Genomic DNA, 21,516 nt, shown 5'->3' on the forward strand with positions numbered 1-21,516 from the left:
CTGAAGGGCATCCACTTCCTGTAGCCAATCTTTGGCTTTCTGAACAGCATCTTTCAGGGTAAGGCCATTTGGGAGATACGCAGGAATCTCCTCAATCTCCTTTACTGCTGCTGCAAGACTATTTAATGAGTGCCGTGGTCTATGGGAATGAAACATACAGCCCACTCAACATTGGATACGGTAGTTCATTTTCTCCGTGTTACCAGAGATCTAGGGAGACGTTTCCCAAGCTTCCAAAACAAGTTTTGAACCAGATATGAATGCCTTGGGTTTGTCCAATGAACTATGACCCAAGGCGAGAGTCATTTATTCCCTATGGTCTCAACTTACTCGATCTTGAATTAACTCAACCCTCACGGCGTTGCTGCAAATGTTCCCTTATGAAGTTGTTCAACTTGGTGATAATCCCCTGAACAAAATTTGGGCCTGCAGTCTGTACAGTGAGCACTGGAGATTTTCATGCTGATGCAATGGAAAGGAGTGGCAAGAACAGGAGACCGTTCCAACTTCCTGCAAACCTTTCTTACCTCTGACCTAGAAGGCTCCATTCTAGAGGTAAGCAAACCCCTTACTAACCTTCCCAAATAGAGAACAGTAAGGTTGGTTGCAGAGTCAGACTTTGGATGGCAAGGACTCCTTGGTACAGACTTGGGCAATCAGTAATCCAAAACAGAAACACTTTATCAACATTCTTCAGATGCAACAAACCCACCCAAAAGTTCCTCAGCCTTTTAGCTGGGAACCCTTTGGCTGGCCACTCCTGCCCAGAGAAACTCCCATATGTGAAAGCCCTAGCTAGCACAGGGAAATCCAAGATGGTGAAGGTCCCACCCACCTAAACTTTGTGGCCCACTTGAAAGTTCCAAAGTCACCCCAGTATAATCTAATCCAGGTGATGTGGTGAGTCGATCAAGGCTAATGGACTGTTGACTAAAGTATTTTCAGAGAAGAAAAGATATGAAAAACAATTACGTTTTTACAGGACCTTGGGGGTTCTTGCCTGCTCACTTTTAACTTGAGAATTTTTAACAAAGACAGAAAGGCCGTGTGCAATGGAAAGAGGCTGAGAAACTCCTACTTTCCAACTGTCCTCCTGCCTTGGGAGGAAACCAAGATGATATAAGCCTTCTATCCGATGATGGCTGTCTTCAACTCCCATTTCCATTTAGGACATACTATAAAAAGGAAATTCTCAACTGGACACTGTGCCAAAATTTCCTAGCCAGAAAGTTCTGCATTCTTCTTCAAAAATAGCCTTTTTCTACTTCATGCCCATTGCTTTAGGTTTACCACGGGGCACTGGAAAGCTGGATGACTGGGATTCTTTATGCTGTAATACTGGGCTAAATGTTATATGAACTTCCAGCTTGTGATATGCAGGACTCATGGTCTGGCTAAATGAGATGCTATTTACCAGTTGTGGGCTTTAACGACAACATATTACTGAATCCTTTCAGAGGTTCCAAATTGGACCAATTTTTATAATTACAATGAAAGGATGATTATCCAAGCCAATCGAAAATGAGATTAGCTCAAAAATCAAAGTCCAGAAAATAGCCATCTTGTCCAGGTGCTTTGCTGGGTCATCTCAATTATTTTTGAATTGTCTTAGCCAAGGGGCCCATTTAATTGGGAAGGGGGGAAGGGAGAGGAGAGGAAGCCACCGTCTTTATGGATTCAGCACCAAAGGGACAAAGTCATTAACTTTTGGGGCAGAGTGGGCAGCCAAGACTAGCCCAATCCACCCCTTCGAACTGCAAAGGGCCAGAAGTGGAGCAAGGGTGTGGGTACCATTTTTTAACCCCCGCTGGGAGTCCACGGCTCTCTAGGTCCAGCCCGTGTGGGTTTCCCTTACCTTCTTTAAAGATCTAGGGCCAGACCAGTGGTGAGAATAAGCCACATGCCCAACTCACCCTCTCACTCTGACCGACTCTGCCAGTGCCCCCCGGGGCCCCGACAACCATGAGCTGCTCCGGAGATGAGGTGGGGGGTCTGAGCTTTGGGGGCACTGTGGTGGCTGCTTCACCACTATTCAGCCAGAGCTACCGTTTGGCTGGTTCCTGCGACTCTGATGGCAGAGGAGTTAACATGGCCACGACAGAGGAGAACCCCCTTTCCTTCTCCTATCCCATCTCCCTTATTCCTTCCTTGCCCTCTCTATTCTCTTTCCTTCCATCTCTCCCTTCTCCCCGACTCAAAGCCCTGAGCCAATTCACCTCTGCACTTAAAATGAAAAGTTTGCACTCCTGATCAGAGCTAGGCTCCATTTAAAGAGCCAGTGGGTTCTGATAATCAGGTTTCTATTGTACCAGGTTCTAGACTACATCTAAGCACTTCCTTCATCCCCAAAGGGCAACGGAAGAGAAACTCATCCCTAGTCCACATTCACCCACTAAGCCTCAATAAACCTACATATCACCTACCACTGGGCAACTTATCAGGTGGCCACAGTGCAAAGGTACTGCTGGAAAGCCACACAAGCCTATTTTTAAAAAGCAGAACCCCTTTGAATGGCAGCTCACTTGTGAGAGCTTATTTTATGGGCCACTTTCCCACTCCCACCTCCTTCTAAAGAAAGGCATGTCTCCCTTGCGCCTTCTCCCAGGGGATGAAGCTGCTTATTACCTGGATTTGATCAGGCTCCTCGCTTTATCATCCCAGTGCTCCGACACCGTCAGGAGCTCCTGCAGCCTGGCCATTGCTTTTTCCACTGCTGAATAGGGTGCCAGTCCCACTCCTAGATCTATCAGGCGCCTCATATCATCCAGGGTGAGAGAACTGGGGTCCAGACACGCTTGCTGCACCTCTTCCAGCCATCGGGCCTGCTCCAGGCGGACCCGAAGCTCAGCGAGCTGCGGAAGCTCGACGTCAAAATCGAAGCTTACATCCAGCAGCTCCTGCAGCTCTGCTGCACGGGGCATCTCCTCCGACAGGAGTTTCTGGCTGTGATGTTGGAAATCTTCCACTCGGTTAAGGAGATCCTGAGAGACACAAATTAAGGCAACAGGAACTAAGATTAAGAAAAGGAACTTCAAAGCTCTACCTGGGCCTGATCTTGGTTAAGTGCAACTAACACAGATACACTGACGAAACCCAGAGGGCAAACATCAGACCTTGGAATAAATGGCTGTGGAATCCCCATTCCTCAAGATCATCAAGCTCAGGATGGGCCCCTTTTCTGACTGAGGTAAAGAACCATTACTGCAGATGGGGGAAATGGACTAGTAGGAATCTCTCCTGACTGTACTGCTTCAGATTTATACGCTCATGGGTGTATAATGTACACAACAGATTTTCACAAACATCTGGCTGATGACCTTGATCAAAAGAAACAGCAAAAAATTCTTAAAGAACTGCCTTACTTCTACTAAGCAAATGGATTTACAAACAGAACTGAAAACATCTCTTCAATCAATCTGCCTGCTATCTAGGAAAGAAAACCCTCCCCTCCCCATGCCTGGAGAACCTAGATTTCCCTTGTTACCTTCAGCAATGGTGTCTGGCTCAAGACACAGGGTAGAGCATACAGCTGCCTTACAAATAGCCGCAGTTCATTCACTGTCAGCTGATTTTGTGATTTCCCGCCACCGGAACGATATCTGTAAAGATAGACACGGGGAGAATCTTATGAGACCTTCAGGCTCCACGCAGGCCAGATGAAGAACTTGAACTGGAGGACTGTCATGAGCTAAGAAGCCCAGCACTGTGGCTTAGTGGAAAGAGCACGAGCTTGGGAGTCAGAGGCTGTGGGCTCTAATCCCGGCTCTGCCACTTGTCAGCTGTGTGACTTTGGGCAAGTCACTTCACTTCCTCTGTGCCTCAGTTACCTCATCTGGAAAATGGGGATTAAGACTGTGAGCCCCACATGGGACAACCCGATTACCTTGCATCTCCCCCAGTGCTTAGAACAATGCTTGGCACATAGTAAGCGCTCAACAAATACCATGATTATTATTACTATTATAATTATTAAACCTAGACCCCCACCTGGTTTGTCTTTTGCCATTGAGTAGCTGCTGGGCCACAGACGCGCACTTATCTGCATCCTGGGTGACTAAACGAAGATGGCGCAGCAGATCATTGTCGGGAAACTTCCTCATTTCAGACTCTTCTATCAAAGCCTTAAAGCTGACCAGGCCTGTTGATGAAGAAGAAAAAAAAATGTCACTGTCTTCAGTCTCGTGTCTTTAGAATTATGAGCTAAGAGTGTTTGTCGAAGAATCATGTCTGTCCTGTTACCCTTTTTTTGTTGGTTTCTTTTATTTTGGGGTTTTTTTTTTAATGATATCTGTTCATTCATTCATTCAATAGTATTTATTGAGCGCTTACTATGTGCACAGCACTGTACTAAGCGCTTGGAATGAACAAGTCGGCAACAGATAGAGACAGTCCCTGCCGTTTGACGGGCTTACAGTCTAATCGGGGGAGACGGACAGACAAGAACAATGGCAATAAATAGAGTCAAGGGGAAGAACATCTTGTAAAAACAATGGCAACTAAATAGAATCAAGGCGATGTACATTTCATTAACAAAATAAATAGGGTAATGGCACTTACCATGTGCCAGGCACTGTACTGAGTGCTGGGGTAGATACAAGATCATCAGATTAGATACAGTCCATGTCCCACAAGGGGCTCACAGCCTTCATCCCAGTTTTACAGATGAGGTTGGGGATGTTGTCACAGAAAATGATCCCATCTATTTGCCCCACACTCTGCCCAACCTCTTAGTATTCTGCCATGTGGCAATCCTGAAGGGCAGGGGTGGGGTTAGGCAAGAGGGAGGTGGGACTGCCAGGTAAACAAGATAAGCGATCCATGAAGCGAAAGGAAAGTGGGATTAGTGACTCAAAATGAACTTTACCAGAAGAGGGATAAGACAGCACCTACTTTGGAGAGCAACAGCAGCAAATGACTAAAAATCACAGTTTCAAAAGATTATAGACAGTGAAAGGGTAGCATCCTTCAGTCTCGGAAACCATTTAAATTAAGTGTGCCACTGCCTTAGGGATCAGTCAATATTTCATTAACTCTAGGTCTAGTCAAATATGTCTAGATTCTTCTGAGCTTTGTTTCCGGGAATCCATGTACAAATGCAGAGCCTCTAATCTAAAGGCCATTTTTAGTGAGTCTGGTTCGCTAGATGCAATCATGTAGCTCTCCAGAATAAATTGGTTTATATAGAATTGTGTGATCATTCTTGACTCATCTAAACCAATCTGGTCGGCCCCTTCCTCCCCCACTGCAGGCAAGAAAAGTAACTGCCGTCTTCCCTCCTGCCATCAAGGGCCCCTGTTCCTGGCATGCTCCAGGCCCGCCAGGCTGCTGCCACACGCTTTCAGAGCCCTCCACGGCATCTGAGACAAGCATCCATGGCAACTGCCGCCTCCCCTCCCACCACCGAGGGTCCGGCTCCCGGCCTGCTCCAGGTCCACCAGGCTGGGGAGATAAGTTTCCGCCGTGTCCTCTCGGTGTCCCCAATAGCCAACAGATCCACGCTAGGTCCACGCTGCTACACTGCGGTCTGATACAGATTAGAGAAGCAGTGTGGCTCAGGGGAAAGAGCACGGGCTTGGGAGTCAGAGGTCATGGGTTCGAATTCCAGCTCTGCCTGTCAGCTGAGTGACTGTGGGCAAGTCACTTAACTTCTCTGTGCCTCAGTTACCTCATCTGTAAAATGGGGATTAAGATTGTGAACCTCAGGTGGGACAACCTGATAACCCTGTATCTACACCAGCGCTTAGAACAGTGCTCTGCACATGGTAAAGGCTTGAATACCAACATTATTATTATTATTACATGGGGAACTGGCCCCTGCTCTCCCTCCACACTAGATGCTCTCAAGGGGCCTGTATCCTGCCCTGCCTTCCACCACCCCGGCAGGAAAGAGAAAAACACCCCCAAAACAAGACTTCCACAAAACCCCAAGATGACGGGTGGCTGCTCTTGTGGTTGCTGTGATTTCAGGGGGATGAAATTCTGCTCCTCTAGCCACAGCATCCTACTGATTTTGTTTTTATTTTGTGTTTTTGTCCATGTTGTGCTTTAATGTATCATCTTTTCAGGTGTCATGTCTCCATGTAGTCCCTTCTCCTCTCATGTTTTGAGTCCACCAAGGGATCGAGACCATCTTTAATTCCCACCGGTGAATTTTCTCCCAGCAGTTAGTACAGTGACCTGCACAAAGTAGGCACTTAATACTATTATTACTACAACACACTCTCATCACTTACTTTTCTTATTGTTGATCTTGGCCTCCAAAGCTTCATTCACATTTGATGCCCATTCATTATAAGACTCTGCCCGCAGCTTCAGTGCATTCATCATTGGGTAGAGATCATCCAAAGTGTATCTATATCTAAAGGCAAAAATGCATTCAACCCATCAGGTTTTTGATGTTCAACACAGAGCTCAATCCCACCTCTGAAGGAGCAGATATACCAGAAGGATTTCCTGAGCCGCTGCTCGAGTCCATCGGAGAATAAGATGTCAAACTGGGGGTGAAGATCCCAAAAGGGTACCTAAGGTAAGACCCCCAAATTCCTTGAAAAGGCTGACTGCACTCACTGTCTTTGCTTTCTATCTAGCTCTCTTCTTGGCTCTTATCAGACAGGTTTCTGCCCCCTTCGCTCCACCAAGAAGGCACTCTCCAGAGCACCGATGCCCTTCTCCCAGCCAAGTCTAAACCTTCCTCGACCTCTCAGCCATCTTCGACACTGTGGACCACCCCCTTCTCCTTATAACACTATCTGACGTTGATTTTGCCGACGTCGCTATTCTGGTTCGGCAGTCGACAGTAAAAATCGAGCATCTGGGAGAGTACAATAGCATTAGTGTGGAGTGATCTCAGGGCAGAGAGATACTAACAGTTTAAGGATAGGCAGTAGAAGAAGTAGATACACATGAATGAATTAAGACTTAAATAGTCCGACTTGTAAGAGGTAAACTGCTACGAATGAAAACGCTCTGCGTTGTTGTGAGTCCTGGAGTGGTAGTTGAGGGGCTCTAACCTGGGGAAAAGAAAAGTTAATCAGGGAAGGCTTCCTGAAGGACTTTGAAGATAGGGAGAGGTGTGGTATGATGGATTTGAAGCAGGGTCGGAGGTGGACGAGACAAGAATGAGGCAGAGTAAATACGTGAGCACCCAGGAATAAATCTCTGCTTGATGAAGAGAAGATTTCTGAGGAGAGGGGAGATCTGTGCAGGAACACATTTTAAAAAATTACCAGAGTGAGGAAGCATAGACAGAGATAGGAGAGAGAGGAGGCAGGTAAATTGGTGAGGAGGCGGATTCTCTCTGATCGTTCCTCTTTTCTGTTGCCTTCGCAGGCTTTCTTCCACCTCTCATCCTCACAGTAAGGCTCTGTTCTGGATCTCTTTCTTCATTCTTCTTAACCCACTCTCCCAGGAAACTCATTCATTCACATAGCTTTCAGCTGCCCTCCTCATGTGGTTGACTCAAAAACCAAACTGTCCTGCCATAAAACCTTGTCTCCACTACCAAATCCTCAATCTCCTCTTACCTTTAGGGCACAATCAAACAGGTGGCTCGCTGGTGCTTCAAATTCAACTTGTCCAAGAGGGAACTTCTTTCTCCTCTTCCCTCCTGATTGTTCCTCTCAATTTCCCCATCTCCACCTCCACCACCATCCTCCTCTCTGGTATTTTCCAGCTCCTTACTGTCATTTTGCTCTCACATCCTGCCAAAATCTTGTGATTTTTCTTCATAAATACTGCCCGGATCCACTCCTGTCCCTCCCCTCTCTATAGCCACCACCCTGATTTGAGCACTCATTATAACACGACTGGATTATTGTCTCAGCCTCCCCTCTAGTCCCTCAGTCCAAATTTATTTGTGCCACTCTGATCACCTTACAGAAACATTACTCAGGTTATCTCCCCTCTCCTCAAAACCCTCCGGTAGTCGATCATCTCTGTCCATATCAAACACTCAATAATAGTAATAATCATAGTATTTAAGCACCTACTATGTGTCAAACATTGTTCTAAGCGCTGGGGTAAATTACCTCAGATGCAGTCCCTGCTCCACGGTGGGGCTCACAGTCTAAAGAGGAGGGAGAACAGGTATTGAATCCCCGATTTACAGATGAGGAAATTAAAGTACAGGGAAGTGAAGTGACTTGCCCGAGGTAATACAGCAGGCAGGTCCAGAAACGGGATAAGAACCCAGGTCCTGACTCCCGGACCCATACTCTTTCCACTAAGCCACACACTGGTTTCCAGGCTCTCAGCATCACTTATCGGCTCACTTCACATCCTCCTCCCCTACTCAGTCTTAACTTCTTGCAAGCCTATTTCATCCTGCCTAGCTTGAATCCCTTGCTCATCTTGTCCCTAAAAAGCCTGAAATCTGCCCCACCCCCACCACATATCTGCCAAACCTCAGCCCTCTCCACCTTCAAAGCCCTCATAAAATCCCACCTCCTTTAACATCTTCGCTAATTACCAAACTACAATTTTGATCAACCCTTCAGCTGCCTCCTTCACTTATGCATTTATGTCCGCCTCAACACTCATGTATAAATGCATATTTTATAGTTCTACGTCTGTCTCCCAGTAAAAATGTTAAGCTCCTTCTAGGCAGGAATTAAGTCTTGGAGTTCTGCTGTATCTCTCAAGTGCTTAGAACAGTGCACTGCAGGAAGGCATTCAAATATCACTACTATAACAACAACTGAGGGGAGTCTAAAGATGTGAGTAGCAGAGCTCTGATTATTTTTTGTTGCTTGCATCAGCAAAGTATGGGTTTCTCTATCTCTTAGCCCTCCTTTTACACTCCTTCCCTTATCAGCTCTCAAGATAAGGCTGGTAAGGCCTACTGGAAAGAGAATGGGACTACAGGTCTGGAGCCCTATGCGATTTTGGACAAGTCACTTAATCTAAGGCCTTGGTTTCCTCACCTGTAAAATGGGGATAAGACACCTATTCTCCCTACCTCTTTGACTATGAGTCCCGAGTGGAGCAGAAACCATGTCCTATCCTGGAACTACCCCAAAGTTTAAAACCATGCTTGGCACACAGTAAGCATTTAAATGCTATAACTAATCAAAAAGGACTGCAATGCCAAGACAAAGACAAAATATAGACCGAGACAGGGTAGAGAAGAGTGGGGAGGGGTGGCGGGGGAGGGAAGGGTTGCTTTATATATTTAAAATCTTTTTAAATGGAATACTCCAAAGCCAGTCCTCCAGCAGAGAGGGGACTGGGCCCAATCAACAGAAGCAACACAGCTTGTCACAGGTTCCCTTCACAAACTGTACAAATAACTTTGTTCCATTAACACGTCCTGATCTATTTGTCTCTTAGGGAAGACACAACCACACCAAGGAACAGGCAAGAGGGTGTGGGCTGTAGAAGAAGTGATAGTCAACTTACCCCATTTTATATTTATACATAGGGCAGGAGCACAGGTCCTCCACATGATGTAGACATACCAGCAGCCCAGGTTTGCAAGAGCAGGAGACACCCGACATGAAGCAGGTGGTTTTGCATTTTACACACTGCCGCTCATCATCTGGCAACAGCTCAAAATCCATTCTTTCTGAATCGATTACTCCCTGGAACAGAGTGTGCTTTTAGAAGCCTCCAAAGGCTGGTACAAATCACCCACCCAGTTAAGTACCTGAGCACAGTACCTGAGCTTTGGGAAATTAGCAAGTGTCAGAGAGAAAGCACAGGGGGATTTAACTTCTTCAAAATACATGAGTGAGGTTCTTTGTCTCTGAAATCGTCCCTTGTTCCTTGATAGGGTGACTAAGTTTTTAAATGGCAGGTTTTAACTGGATTATAACATGGCTAAAATTTTTCAACTATCATGAAGTGTTGGGCGGGCCTACATTATTATTAAAATGGGCAATGAATATGTGAGCATTTTATATCTTAAGATGGAGTTGATGGTAAGTCCACTTTAGGTTCCGCAATTTCATACGCAGAGGCTTTTTAAAGTTAAGCAGTCAACTACAAAAAGGAATAGCACGATGAGAAACTGGAACTATTGGGAAAGGCTAAAGGAATTAGAATCATTTCATCTGGAATGAAGGGCTTAAAGAGTGAAGATCTTCAATTACAGGAAAAATTAAAGAGAGGGTGGTGAACAGATAATGGTTGGTCTCGACAGATGATAGAAACGGGCTGAAATTGCAAGACAAGGGAATTGGCAAACCCCCAAAGCATTTCCTTAATGTGAGATTCCTTGGACAGGAGAACAACTAATCAAAAAGAGTGAAGAAAGTCCCTACGGAATAGAAGATTGCCAGAGAGGTTCAAATTCAGTTCTGCCTAGAGGAAGGGTGGTGGACTCAAGTGGCCCCCAGGTCTCATTCAGATTAAGCAGAATCATTGGCTGAATTTTTTCTTTTTTTCTTAGAACTGGCATTCATAAAGGGAGTATCCTCAGCCTTTTAACAGTTCAAAGGGAATTCTTGAATTTGCTGAGTTATCCAAGCTCCTTGAAAGTCATATTATCAGCCAGCTGTGACCTTGAGGCAGAATTTAAACTCTGGGTTGTCCTGCCTTCTGTCATAATATAAATCATGATGATGGAATGTCACAAGATCACAATCATGAGAAAGAAGGGTGAAGCGCTGAACGCCCCAAACACTCACAGTACTGGAGCTTGCCGCAGGCATTCTGGGAGTTGGCCAAGCTCTCAGAGCTCATATTCCCAGGCCCCAAACTTGGAAGTCTGGGAGTTTTTGAACAGTTCCCCAAATCCCAGGCTTCCTTTGTTCTCTAAAAGACTCCCATTTTTAAGGAACTAAACTACACCTCCTAACTACCTACTTTATTGAATTCTACCAAGTGCTCAGTACAGTACTCTGTACACAGTAAGTGTTCAGTAAATACAAATAATCGATACACCTGGAGCCCTGGGGCAACTACTCCAATGGGAGTTTTGCCTCTATTCCTTGCTTTCCTCCATCAACTTTTTGTGTTTAGTTTTACGGTCACCTCGTCACGTATTAGCAGAGGACAAGGCAAGAACTCCGGTAAAATGTTGGGTGAGGAGATTAAACTACTGACTAGGGCAGGTTTGAGATTAACCAGGGATTTCAGTGATCTGCATTATCACCATCCCCTGTGAATACCTCGATGTTCTGCACCCTCAGTCCTTGCTGGCAATTTAATTTTATTTATATTTAAGCCCCACACCCAGAGTCCAAGGGAACTACACACACTTTAAATCAAAGTGACACTTAATCTGGTTTGCATTCACACCCCATTACTTCTTGATTTACTAACAGCCCACTGCCACCATTAAAATAAAATCAGAGTCCAAACCTGTTTTGTACTGTGAATTTCAGTAATTGGTTCTTTTGGAGAATTAGAGAGGAGACAGAATATGCTGACATCAGATCTCGGCTCAATTTCAGAGGCTTCGGCTAGGTGTTGTTTTCTTAATTATATATTTTAACCCATTGAGCCCTGGCTCCCAGAGGTCTATATACTGGGACCATAAATTAAAGCAAAAACCCCAGCAGGATGATTTTACAAATGCCGCAGATGGGCTCACAGGGCACTTTGCTCAACTAAAAAGAATGCACAAAGGTTACTCTTACATGCTGAATTAAAAGAACACTGCCAAGATAAAAAATAATCTCCCAAATCCTTAAGAACAACCTTCCTCTGAAGCATGACTATTATCACAGCATTTTTTTGAAATCTTACCAATTTACGGGCAGTCTCCCGTAAAGTCTTTTCATCCTCGATCATAATAGCCATATCTTTCTGAACAGTTGAAGCCACCACCACATCCAAGACGTCTGCTTTGGAAGCCATTTTACAGATCATCTCATCATGAGAAAATACACAGTAACGGTTCAGCAGGCGATAATGCTCCACACACTGACGGCCTAGAGGCAGCTTTATTGAGAGGTGGAGAGAAAAATTATGTTTCAAGATGCAGTGACAAACACCCAGAAAGACAGAAATGGCAGGCTAATCACCAAAAAAAATAATAATAATGATATATGCTAGGAAAGTAAATCTCCTCAAAATGTGTTCACTAAGGAATTTAAGCAAAAATTTAGCCTCTTTGCCCCATCATTCACTATTAATTCTGAAAGATTCTTGATGAAAAACATGGGATGATGAGTTAGAAACATGTTAGAACAAAGTATCTTGCTTTATTTATGGGGGTCCTATCTCTACAGGTTATCTTCTCCCCACCCAAGTGCCATTCCAGCACTTCACCACCTACACATTTGTGTACTCACAAACACCCACTGTACCTTTAGTTCAGAGCTTCTTACCCTATTCTTCGGTACCAAGTTCATATATATAATATACATACATGCGTGTGCGCGTGCTGTATACATAACATATATATTATATTTAAAAGCCCTCTTCTTTCCTCCTATCTGTAAGTCACTTTAGTGTCTGTCTCACCCACAAGATTATCAGATCCCTGAGAGCAGAAATCTTGTCCACTAACTCTACTGTTCTCTTCTACATGCTCAGTACAGTGCCCTACACACAGCAGGTGCTCAGTGAATGCTTTTGATGGTGAGGATGATAAAGACAGTAATGTAGTTCAACCTACTGATATTGAATTATGGTTCATGATTACATTACTATAATGCATGAACTTATTTACCCCCTTCTCAGGGCATGTATGTGTGTGTATACATGTGCATGCATCTGCTCAGTTTATTCTGACCACTCAAATTGCAAATATTTTTATGCTCATCTCACCCATTAGAGTACCCAGCACTTCAAACAGTGCTCTGCACATAGTAAGCGCTTAACAAATACCAACAATATTATAAACTCCTTGTGGGCAAGGAACAGGTCATTTTGACATTCTGAACTTCCCAAGAACCTACTGCAGTCCAGAGAAATGTTCCTTCACTTACAACTACCAGGTGCTGGTCAAAGTGTTTATAACTGGCTTCTAGCTTAAAAACTAAAATATCTAACTGCTGCACAGAAAGGAATTAGTGAGTGATGCCACTATCCAGTTTCCTAGGTAATTGAGAATGGGAACATTTTGTAAATTACAATATACAATTTACACTGATAAAAATGCAAATTTATGAGAAATTCAAAAATGCTTTCAGCAAGTCCTCAAGGTACATACCCAGTCGACAGTGCAGAAGTTAACTGCTTCGGCAAAATTAAAACCTTGGTTAAAGCCACTGTGATAGGCTCTTGGAAATGTAATCACAAACTCTCCAGCACACTGATTAGTTCGGTAAACCTAATCAAGGCAAAAAAAGGTTCATTTATGAGACAGCAAAGACGTATAGAAAAGCAGGAACACAATTAGCCATATTCTGAAGTTAGGTTGATTATTTCCACCAATGACCCATCATGAGAAGATAAGCTGAGCAATGCAATACAGGTCTTGAGAGACAACTGGGATTCCCACTGATATAAAGCCAGGGAAGTGCAGTCAAGATGGGGAGGGGATATGACTTCCCCTTTCTGCCACAAGTCACCTTGGCTACTGTTTCTCCCATCAGGAATGGAGTTGGCATTGTATTTTCAAGGATGAAAACCAAATATCTCTGAAGGGGAAAGATTCCAGAGCTAATGTTCCTTGGAAAAGCGAGGGAAAAGTTGCCAATTGGATACCAATCTTGCCAAATAATATTAAGATCAGTTGTCTCATAAGTGTGGTCCATGGATCTTTGTAAACCAAACCAAAGTTCCTGGAAACCTTCAGTTTCCTCTTTCTCCAAACTGAGTCTCTCCTTTATAGATGACCTGGGTCAATGATAATGGATAAAGGTTGGACTTTGGCCGCATTTTCCCCCAAAAGCTTAGTACAGTGCTCTGCTCCCAGTAGACATTTGAATATTACTGCTTAAGACTCATAAAGGTATGTGGAGCTCGCATCTACAAAACCCATGTCATGTTTGAAGGTGTCTATTCCCCTAGCTTATGGCCTCTGGGAAACTCTTAAGAGGACATTTCAGAGTTGAGAGTTTTGTCTTGGAATAGAATCGTTCCTTCTGCTCATCAAACAGTAAATCTGAAGACATCAATTATGTGATGTAGGTTCCTGGGACTTCCAAGTAACATTAGAACTTTTAAATGGTCATAGAGCTCTTGGGTATTAGAAATTTAAAAGGGGATTGGGCAGTTTGATGGAAAAGGGAGAGGGCCCTGCATAAGTTCAAGTCACTATATAGAGAGACTCAATCCCAGTCTCGGCCAGGGAGATTTCATGGACCAGTTAGAGTCCTGGGACCCAGCTCAGTCAGAATGGGCTCTGGGATTGTGGTCCATTCCAGACGCTATAGGATGTGGATTACCTTTTCCAAGACCTGCCAACAAAGACAGCTGTCTGCTCAGAACATACATGAAGCTCACAGGGCATGATTAAAATACAAAATCATGTCCATAAGTCTGGTAATGTTGGGGGTGGTGGGGATGGGAGTTCTGAAAAAAACTAGGGTCAGGATGAACAATTTTTCTTGCTCAATGAGGAGAAACAACTGAATTTACTGTGTTTTCAGGACTCAAACTTGTAGGTGGGGAGATGAAAGGGAGATGGGCTGCTCAAGTTCTATGTGTAGTTTCAAGGTAGATTATCGGGAACGAGTGAATGCTGAAATTTAGCTTCTCTAGTGCTTGGCATCCCACTGGCTTGCAGACAATAGTTTCGGTGACTATCAAGCTATGCTATGGGAAGTGGCTGCAAAAAAACCAGTTCTACAAAAGCAGGGAATGTCAGGGAAGAGAAGTTAAAAGAGAGCACATGGCCAAGGGATTGGTCCAAAACGTACAGGCACACCATGAGCCATCAATGTATTTGGGTTCATGATGGTGACAAGTTGATGGAGGAGATCTGGCTGGGAGACAAACAGCTCTGGAGCCAATTTCTTCATTACATCTTCCAGCTGCTCAGCTGCATAGCCTGGGGCTCCATACCAGGTTTTAGGCTCCCCCCTGCAAATAGAACAGGGGAAAAAAATTAGGGGGGAGGAAAGGGAAATAATAAAGTCAGATTATTCCCAATATGGAGGGTAAGGCTTTCAGAAATTCAAACTGCTTTCTAAGGATGAGTGCCATGAAGCGGAAGCAAAACAAAAGAATACCCCTATGGAAGCAATCTGGCCATCTGCATCGTGTTTTCTCCTTCAACGGGAAAGCTGGGAAAGTCCTTACGATTTGTTGTTGGGTTTTTCTGTATTCTAAATCCTTTGGAACAGACCAATGCCTATTCTCTAGGACTAAATGGTATCACATTAGTTCCAGACTATGTGGTTACTACCCATTTCCTGCACCGGATCTGGGATGATCCAATGTGGAATGGCCACTGGCATTCCATTTTCCCTTTTCCAATCTGACAACTGAGGTTAAATGAAATACTAATAAGGCAATTGGCATTTCTAAAGAGTAGTTCCTCTTCAAAGCACCTTAAAGCACACAATTAATCTAACATGCCTGCGGGGTTCGGAAAGGCTCACCCCGGCTCTACAGCTGGGAACAATTACCTATGGGAGGCCACACTGACACTACCTTCATCCATTCCAATTCCATCTTGCATGTGGGGTGGGCTTAAGATCCACCCCACAAGCAGCATGGCCTAGTGGGAAGAGCACAGGCCTGGATCCCAATTCCACTTCTGCCAAATGCTTGCTGGGTGACCTTGGGCAAGTGACTGAACTTCTCTGTGACTCAGTTCATTCATTCAATAGTATTTATTGAGCATTTACTGTATGCAGAGCACAGTGCTAAGAGCTTGCAAGAGTACAATATAAGTCTCCTGTTCTCACTGCTATTTAGACCGTGAGCCCCATGAGGGACGGGGACTGTGTCCAATTTGATTAACTTGTGTCGACCCCAATGCTTAGAATACTGTTTGCCACATAGTAAGCACTGAAATTCTATTAAAAAAAGATCCCAGTATGGGAATTTGAGTGGATTTCAGATGTTTGATTGGTTCATTATTTACCCAAGGAATGGGACAGGACAAAGAAAAACCGGGGAGACCTCTGAGTGAAGGAAAAGACTTAGAAAGTGGTATGGTTTTCCATTTATTTGAGGTTACCTGTTATACACACAACTCCAGAGTATGTTTAGCTGCCCTGATAGGCAAAAGTTAGTAGAGAGGGCCTAAAAGGAAATCATCAGGCTTCAGAGGAATGGGAAATTGGTAGGCAGTCTCTGGATTGTCGTGCCACATAAATAGGGACTACGAGCTAATTACATAGGCAACCAGAGAAGAGCAGATTAAAAGAAAACCAACAACCATTTACTTGCACAACTGCCTGAAGTGTGTGGGGTGAGGGGGGAACTGAAATCACAATTCAGGGACTGGAAACATCAAGAAGTGAGAGGAAACTGTAGGGGCAAGGTAGACAAGCAACACTACAAAACAGCTAACAAAGTCACTGGACCTGCCACTAGAGGTGGAAATAAAGCACAGCCCTGGGACTCAGAAGTTCATAGGTTCTAATTTCAGCTCTGGCACTTGTCTGCTGTGTGATCTTGGGCAAGTCACTTAACTACTCTGTGCCTCAGTTACCTCATATGTAAAATGGGGACTAAGACCGTAAGCCCCATGTGGGACAGAGACTGTGTCCAACCTGATTTGCTTGGATCCACCCCAGCTCTTAGTACAGTGCCTAGAACATGGTAAGCACTAACAAATACCACAATTATTAGACAAATATCCTCTAGCTTTATGCCTGCTGGGGCCCAACTTCCCCATGCAATAATTAGAAGGACTACCATGAACACCCTCAATACGCAACCATAAAATCAGCTCCATTCAAATGACCAAAAAGCTCCAATTTACATTGCCATCCACGCCAGGAGGCTGAGCTGAGTTGAAAAAGAAGGTTTTTAGTATTAAATCAATCCCCCATTGGTTCCATTTGTGATCTCTCACCAGTGCAGGTAGTTAATAGAGTAACTCCAATGGTCTTCAATGTGCCAACAGAATGAAGAAAAGCACATTCCCACATAAAGCCATGGCAGTTTCATGCCACATATATCTGCAGTAATGTGAGCCAGGACAGATTGCTCCATCACAGGCATGTTGTTCAAATTCCAGCCACTATCAAGATATTCCTAAAAACCAAATGACAAAACAAAGCAGTTTAATGGCTGCCAACATTTCCGAGGCTGGTTTCCCGGACATGAATATCATCTGATAATCAAAATATTTTCCACAACCACTTCCAGAAGGCAGTTTAGCTCTAACATACATTTACACCTAATATTCTAAAAACATTAAGTGGTCGGCACCTCCAGAGGACCTGTTAAGAGTGTGCAATTGTTGCAGAATAAACAAATAATGCAAAGACATGCAGTTCAAATAATAAATGTTTCTCTCTCCAGCCTGGAAATTTTCTTATTTTTTACTTTCGCCTTTTATTAGGATGGGGTTGAGCTGAAATACAAAATTTACTCCATCATCTCTTCAACAAACTGTCAGTAAAGATAGATCTGCAGTTTAGACATTTACCTCCTCCTCTGGGGAAAGTTTGATTTTCCCATCTCGGACGGGAAAGCCGCTGCCAAATTCCTTTGAGGCAATATCAGCCCCATATTCCACGGTGACATCTTCTTCAATAGTGCTAACCAGACGCCAAAATTCTTTCTCCACCAGCTCTGTAGGAACCATCTGGAAATTTATACAGAGGGAGAGTGAGATAATTCCCCCAGCCCCCTGTGCAGGAAGCTCTTTTCCTTAATTTGCTCCCATCTCAGTTGTGATTATCCAGGAACTGAGAGGATACAACCAGAAAGAACTGACAGGAGTTTACTCTAATAAACTGTTTCTGTCACTTCCTGTAATTGCTAGAGGCCCAAAGCAGCTAGGTCAAATTCACTGTGAATCAAAATTAAGGCCAAAACTCAGATTTGGAGGCTTAATGTCACCTCTCACTAACTTCCACCGGCACCGGAATGCCAAAATCCTAGCATAAAACTCGACTGGGAGTTCTGGGACTGGTTTAGCCAGGGGTTTGCTACAAATTGGAGCCAATGCCACAATGGCTGGGAAATGAAGAAACTTCTTGGATCCCCTCAGTGATGAGGCCTCTTTATTCAAGTGCTTAACCACGGAAGGCCAGGGCAGAGACCCAGGGTGAGGAATCTAAACAAAAGAAGCAACACTTATGATAAAGATCTTATCTGGATAAAGGAAAGAATGAATGTGGCTAAATAAATTTATAATGTTAAAATATAGCCTGTCCAGCTCAGGCTATAGAAACACCAAAATGTAAGCTGCAGAGTGTAAAACACCCCAAGGATACATACGTGAACCGGCATGTTGAAGTAGTCGGACTTAAATGCATCCGCCATTTCCCCAAAAGTGCGAAGTGTGTAGTCCCTGGCTGCTTGTTCAAAACCAAATGCTTCTTGTGGCTTATTACACTCCTGCAACAAAAAGGGAATTATCTCTACCCAGCCCTTTCATGTGAAACCTTGGAACAGAGTGCCTTTTTTTTTCCTATCATCAGAAAATCCACCTTGAAAAAATAATAAATTGTAGTTTATCTCTGATTCATCTTGCAAATCGTCCATGGTACCTATTTCTATAGAAACGTTTGGAAATTTGGGGTCTCTGGATAAACTTTCAGAAGGTGAAGCACATTTCCTTCTGGATTTCAAAAATCTGAAAAGCCACATTTCACAGCTAACTTTCTGGCCTTTTTTTATATAATCTTTACTAGGAATGGACTTCACCACGACAGCACCAGTAGCTCAACTTGGAGTTTACCCAGCAATGATGCTCAGGAAGTTGCTCCGGTGGAGAGCTTTTCCTGACCACCTCATCATGCAAAACTGAAGACGACCCCTGTCTGTCCCAACTTTACCTTCTTCTTGTCAGTGAGACCCCTACCCCTCACTTTCCACCCTCTGGCTTCGTGCCCACTGTTGATCCAGCAGGGAAGAGCACTGCCCTGGGAATCAGGAGACCTATGTTCTAGTACCAGTCTACAGTCTGCCTACCAGAGCTGGGCCATCACTGGGCAAGGACTATTAGGGTGTTCCTAGAAATAAGCAGGCCCAGCAGGAATCACGACTGAAACCTTCTTGTGGGCAGGGATCCCATCTACCAACTCAGTCATACTGTGTTTCCCCAAGTGCTTAGTACAGTGTTCTGAACTCTGTAAGCATTCGATAAATATCACCGCCTGACAAAGAGCTGGCTAATTTGAGCAAAGGCAGCAGCAGCTACCAAGGCAACCACCTGCTGGTTCATGGCGCTAAGGCCCCGCATCAGCACTAAGCAGTGGTCAGCTTCCCACTTCTGGAACCCTCATTCCACTGCCACAGATGGCCTTTGTGTGCATTATTTTCATGGGCTGTAACCCTGCCCACCTTCTCACTCGTTGCACTCCCCACCCCAGTACAAATATGACTGCTTGGATGAGAGCCAGTTGTACATGCGTCTTAAAGTATAATAATCTGTTCCTTCACATGGATTCTCAATCCCAAAGCACCAGGGCTGAGGCTTATCTGCCATTCCCAATGGGTTGCGCCGGAATCACGCCTGAACTGGGAATTTGGAATTTAGATGGTCTCAATGGGCATCACCTTAATTTCTGAGTTAACATCAGGGCTGGGAACTATTTCCCTAGGGTGACCCAGTCTCCCTAGGCCCCCTCTGCCACTTGGACTTACCTGAGCCAAACATTTAGGACACCTCCAATCTCCCTTTGGCACATCATGGAGCGGTGGAATCAAGCAGAAGGTGTGGTAGCTATCATCACAACCATCACACAGGAGAAGGCGGTCCTCATCACTGCCACTGCCACACAAGAGGCAGACATAGAGATCCACCTGCAACATCAGAAATGATCTTCATGGCCCACAGGAGTCAAGAAGCCCGACGTAATTTCATAGAATCTTCAAGCTTAATAAGGCCCTGAGAGAAGTCATTGCCTCCAGCCCTCTGTTTTATGAAAGTCCCTCTGGCAAATGGGAACCTGTCCTTGTTTTTAAGAGGTCTCCCAGAAGATCGGGTTATAATTGCCCTTGTAAATCACTGCAATGTTTTTAAAACTCTTGAAAAGAAATCTTTCCACATGTGTAACCTAAACAGAGCCCATCATCCCAGTAGAATTTGAGACGAAGTTAAATCCTCCAGTTAAGCATTCTGGTTTATAAACTGAACAGTGTAATCGGTGGAAGCTGAACAACACAGACATGGGAGAAGAATCTTCTTTCTAAGCATGCGGCTGCCCAGCTGGGCACCAGCATATTTAAAATGCATGCCGAGGAGGATGTGTCTGTGAAGCCGGGGTGCAGAACATGTTAAAAAGGGAAGAGTTCCCTCCCTTTCTCGCTCCCTCCCACATCACAAGCCCTTCTTGCTTGTCACTTTGGGTATTTTTTTTTTTTTTTTTTTTGGTTAATGATCCTGGTTAAGCGTTTACTGTGTGTCAAGCCTTGGGGTAGATACAAGTTCATCGGGTCGGACACAGTCCCTATTCCATTTGGGGGTCACAGTTTAGGTAGGAGTGAGAACACGTTCTGAATCCCCATTTTCACCCAGCAGGCAAGTGGTAGAGCTGGGAGTAGAACCGAGGTCCTCTGGCTCCTAAACCCGTGCTTTATCCACTAGATCATACTGCTTCCTGTGAGCTACATCTTGTACAGTAAAAGCCTGCCACTTTAAAAAGAGCAATCTTGAGAAGAGCTCATTTTACGGGGACCGAATCAAAAGGACGGGAGAGGGAAAGATGCATCAAAGTTATCCTTGTCCTTTGCTCAGGACAGGACTCAGGGTAGAGCCACTGCCAGGCCTGGGGCAGGCCACAAAAAAGTAGATGATGCCAGGGGATCATGACAGGCCTCCTCAGGTGATAGGAGAGACACCAGTATTACTGGCAAGTAGGTCATGTGGGCATGACACCGAAAATCTCCTCAGTAGCCTGGGGTGGTCCGTCCCCACCCCACTGCCATCCAGCATGGTCTAGATAACCATATCCAAAATAAGAAAACTTAGCAAGGCTAGGTATGGGCTCTCTACTTGTCTGTCTCAAATTCAGACCAGATCCCTCCCTCCCTCATATTTCTCCTTTGGCACGATTTCACCTCAAACCCACCCAGAATGGCAGTAAATAACCTTTTCTTCAAAATCTTCAGAAGACACTCCCAATTGGCTTATGATATATTTCAGTATTTCTCATCATCTGAACACATACTGCACACCTACCTACTGTGCTTTATCTCATGTTCTAGCAAGAGAGCAAATCACTGCACAGTTACTTGGGAAGGTTGAAGGAGAGATACTTACAGCATTTGTGCTCTTTTTAGACCGACTTTTGGGTTTCTCCTTCTCAATTTCACCAATGAGTTCTTTCTTCTCAACAAGTTCTCGCTTTATGATGCTGCGCATTTCTTTCTCTGCTAGATACCCAAAGGAGATGAGAGTATATACTTTTTTGTACCAATCAATCAACAGCACGTATTAAGCATTTACCCTGGGCAGAGAGATGGTGGATGGGTGGTGAGGGTTCCTCGAAATCTATTCTAGGGCACAGATGATCCCGGACTTCAGATTTGAGAAATAAGAGTGGCTAT

General features: G+C 44.5%; 1 protein-coding gene across 4 annotated transcripts in view; it reads right to left on the minus strand.

Moving 5' to 3' along the window:
• KDM5B (lysine demethylase 5B) overlaps window positions 1-21,516 on the minus strand; it is an 80,289-nt gene that overhangs the window by 17,156 nt on the left and 41,617 nt on the right. For 2 of the 4 annotated variants that reach the window (XM_029068614.2, XM_029068612.2), the window contains 14 exons: window positions 21,230-21,339; window positions 19,612-19,770; window positions 18,241-18,360; window positions 17,444-17,602; window positions 16,865-17,046; window positions 14,754-14,916; window positions 13,100-13,219; window positions 11,689-11,883; window positions 9,397-9,578; window positions 6,234-6,358; window positions 3,988-4,138; window positions 3,485-3,599; window positions 2,626-2,981; window positions 1-139 (listed from right to left, as the gene is read on the minus strand). In XM_029068614.2, coding sequence (XP_028924447.1) covers window positions 1-139; window positions 2,626-2,981; window positions 3,485-3,599; window positions 3,988-4,138; window positions 6,234-6,358; window positions 9,397-9,578; window positions 11,689-11,883; window positions 13,100-13,219; window positions 14,754-14,916; window positions 16,865-17,046; window positions 17,444-17,602; window positions 18,241-18,360; window positions 19,612-19,770; window positions 21,230-21,339 — 2,276 coding nt within the window. Of the gene's footprint in view, window positions 140-2,625; window positions 2,982-3,484; window positions 3,600-3,987; window positions 4,139-6,233; window positions 6,359-9,396; window positions 9,579-11,688; window positions 11,884-13,099; window positions 13,220-14,753; window positions 14,917-16,864; window positions 17,047-17,443; window positions 17,603-18,240; window positions 18,361-19,611; window positions 19,771-21,229; window positions 21,343-21,516 lie in introns of all 4 variants that reach the window. The other 2 variants (XM_029068613.2, XM_029068611.2) reach the window with 1 other exon arrangement.

This window comes from Ornithorhynchus anatinus, chromosome 7 (assembly GCF_004115215.2).
Source record: "Ornithorhynchus anatinus isolate Pmale09 chromosome 7, mOrnAna1.pri.v4, whole genome shotgun sequence".
Lineage (NCBI taxonomy): Eukaryota > Metazoa > Chordata > Mammalia > Monotremata > Ornithorhynchidae > Ornithorhynchus > Ornithorhynchus anatinus.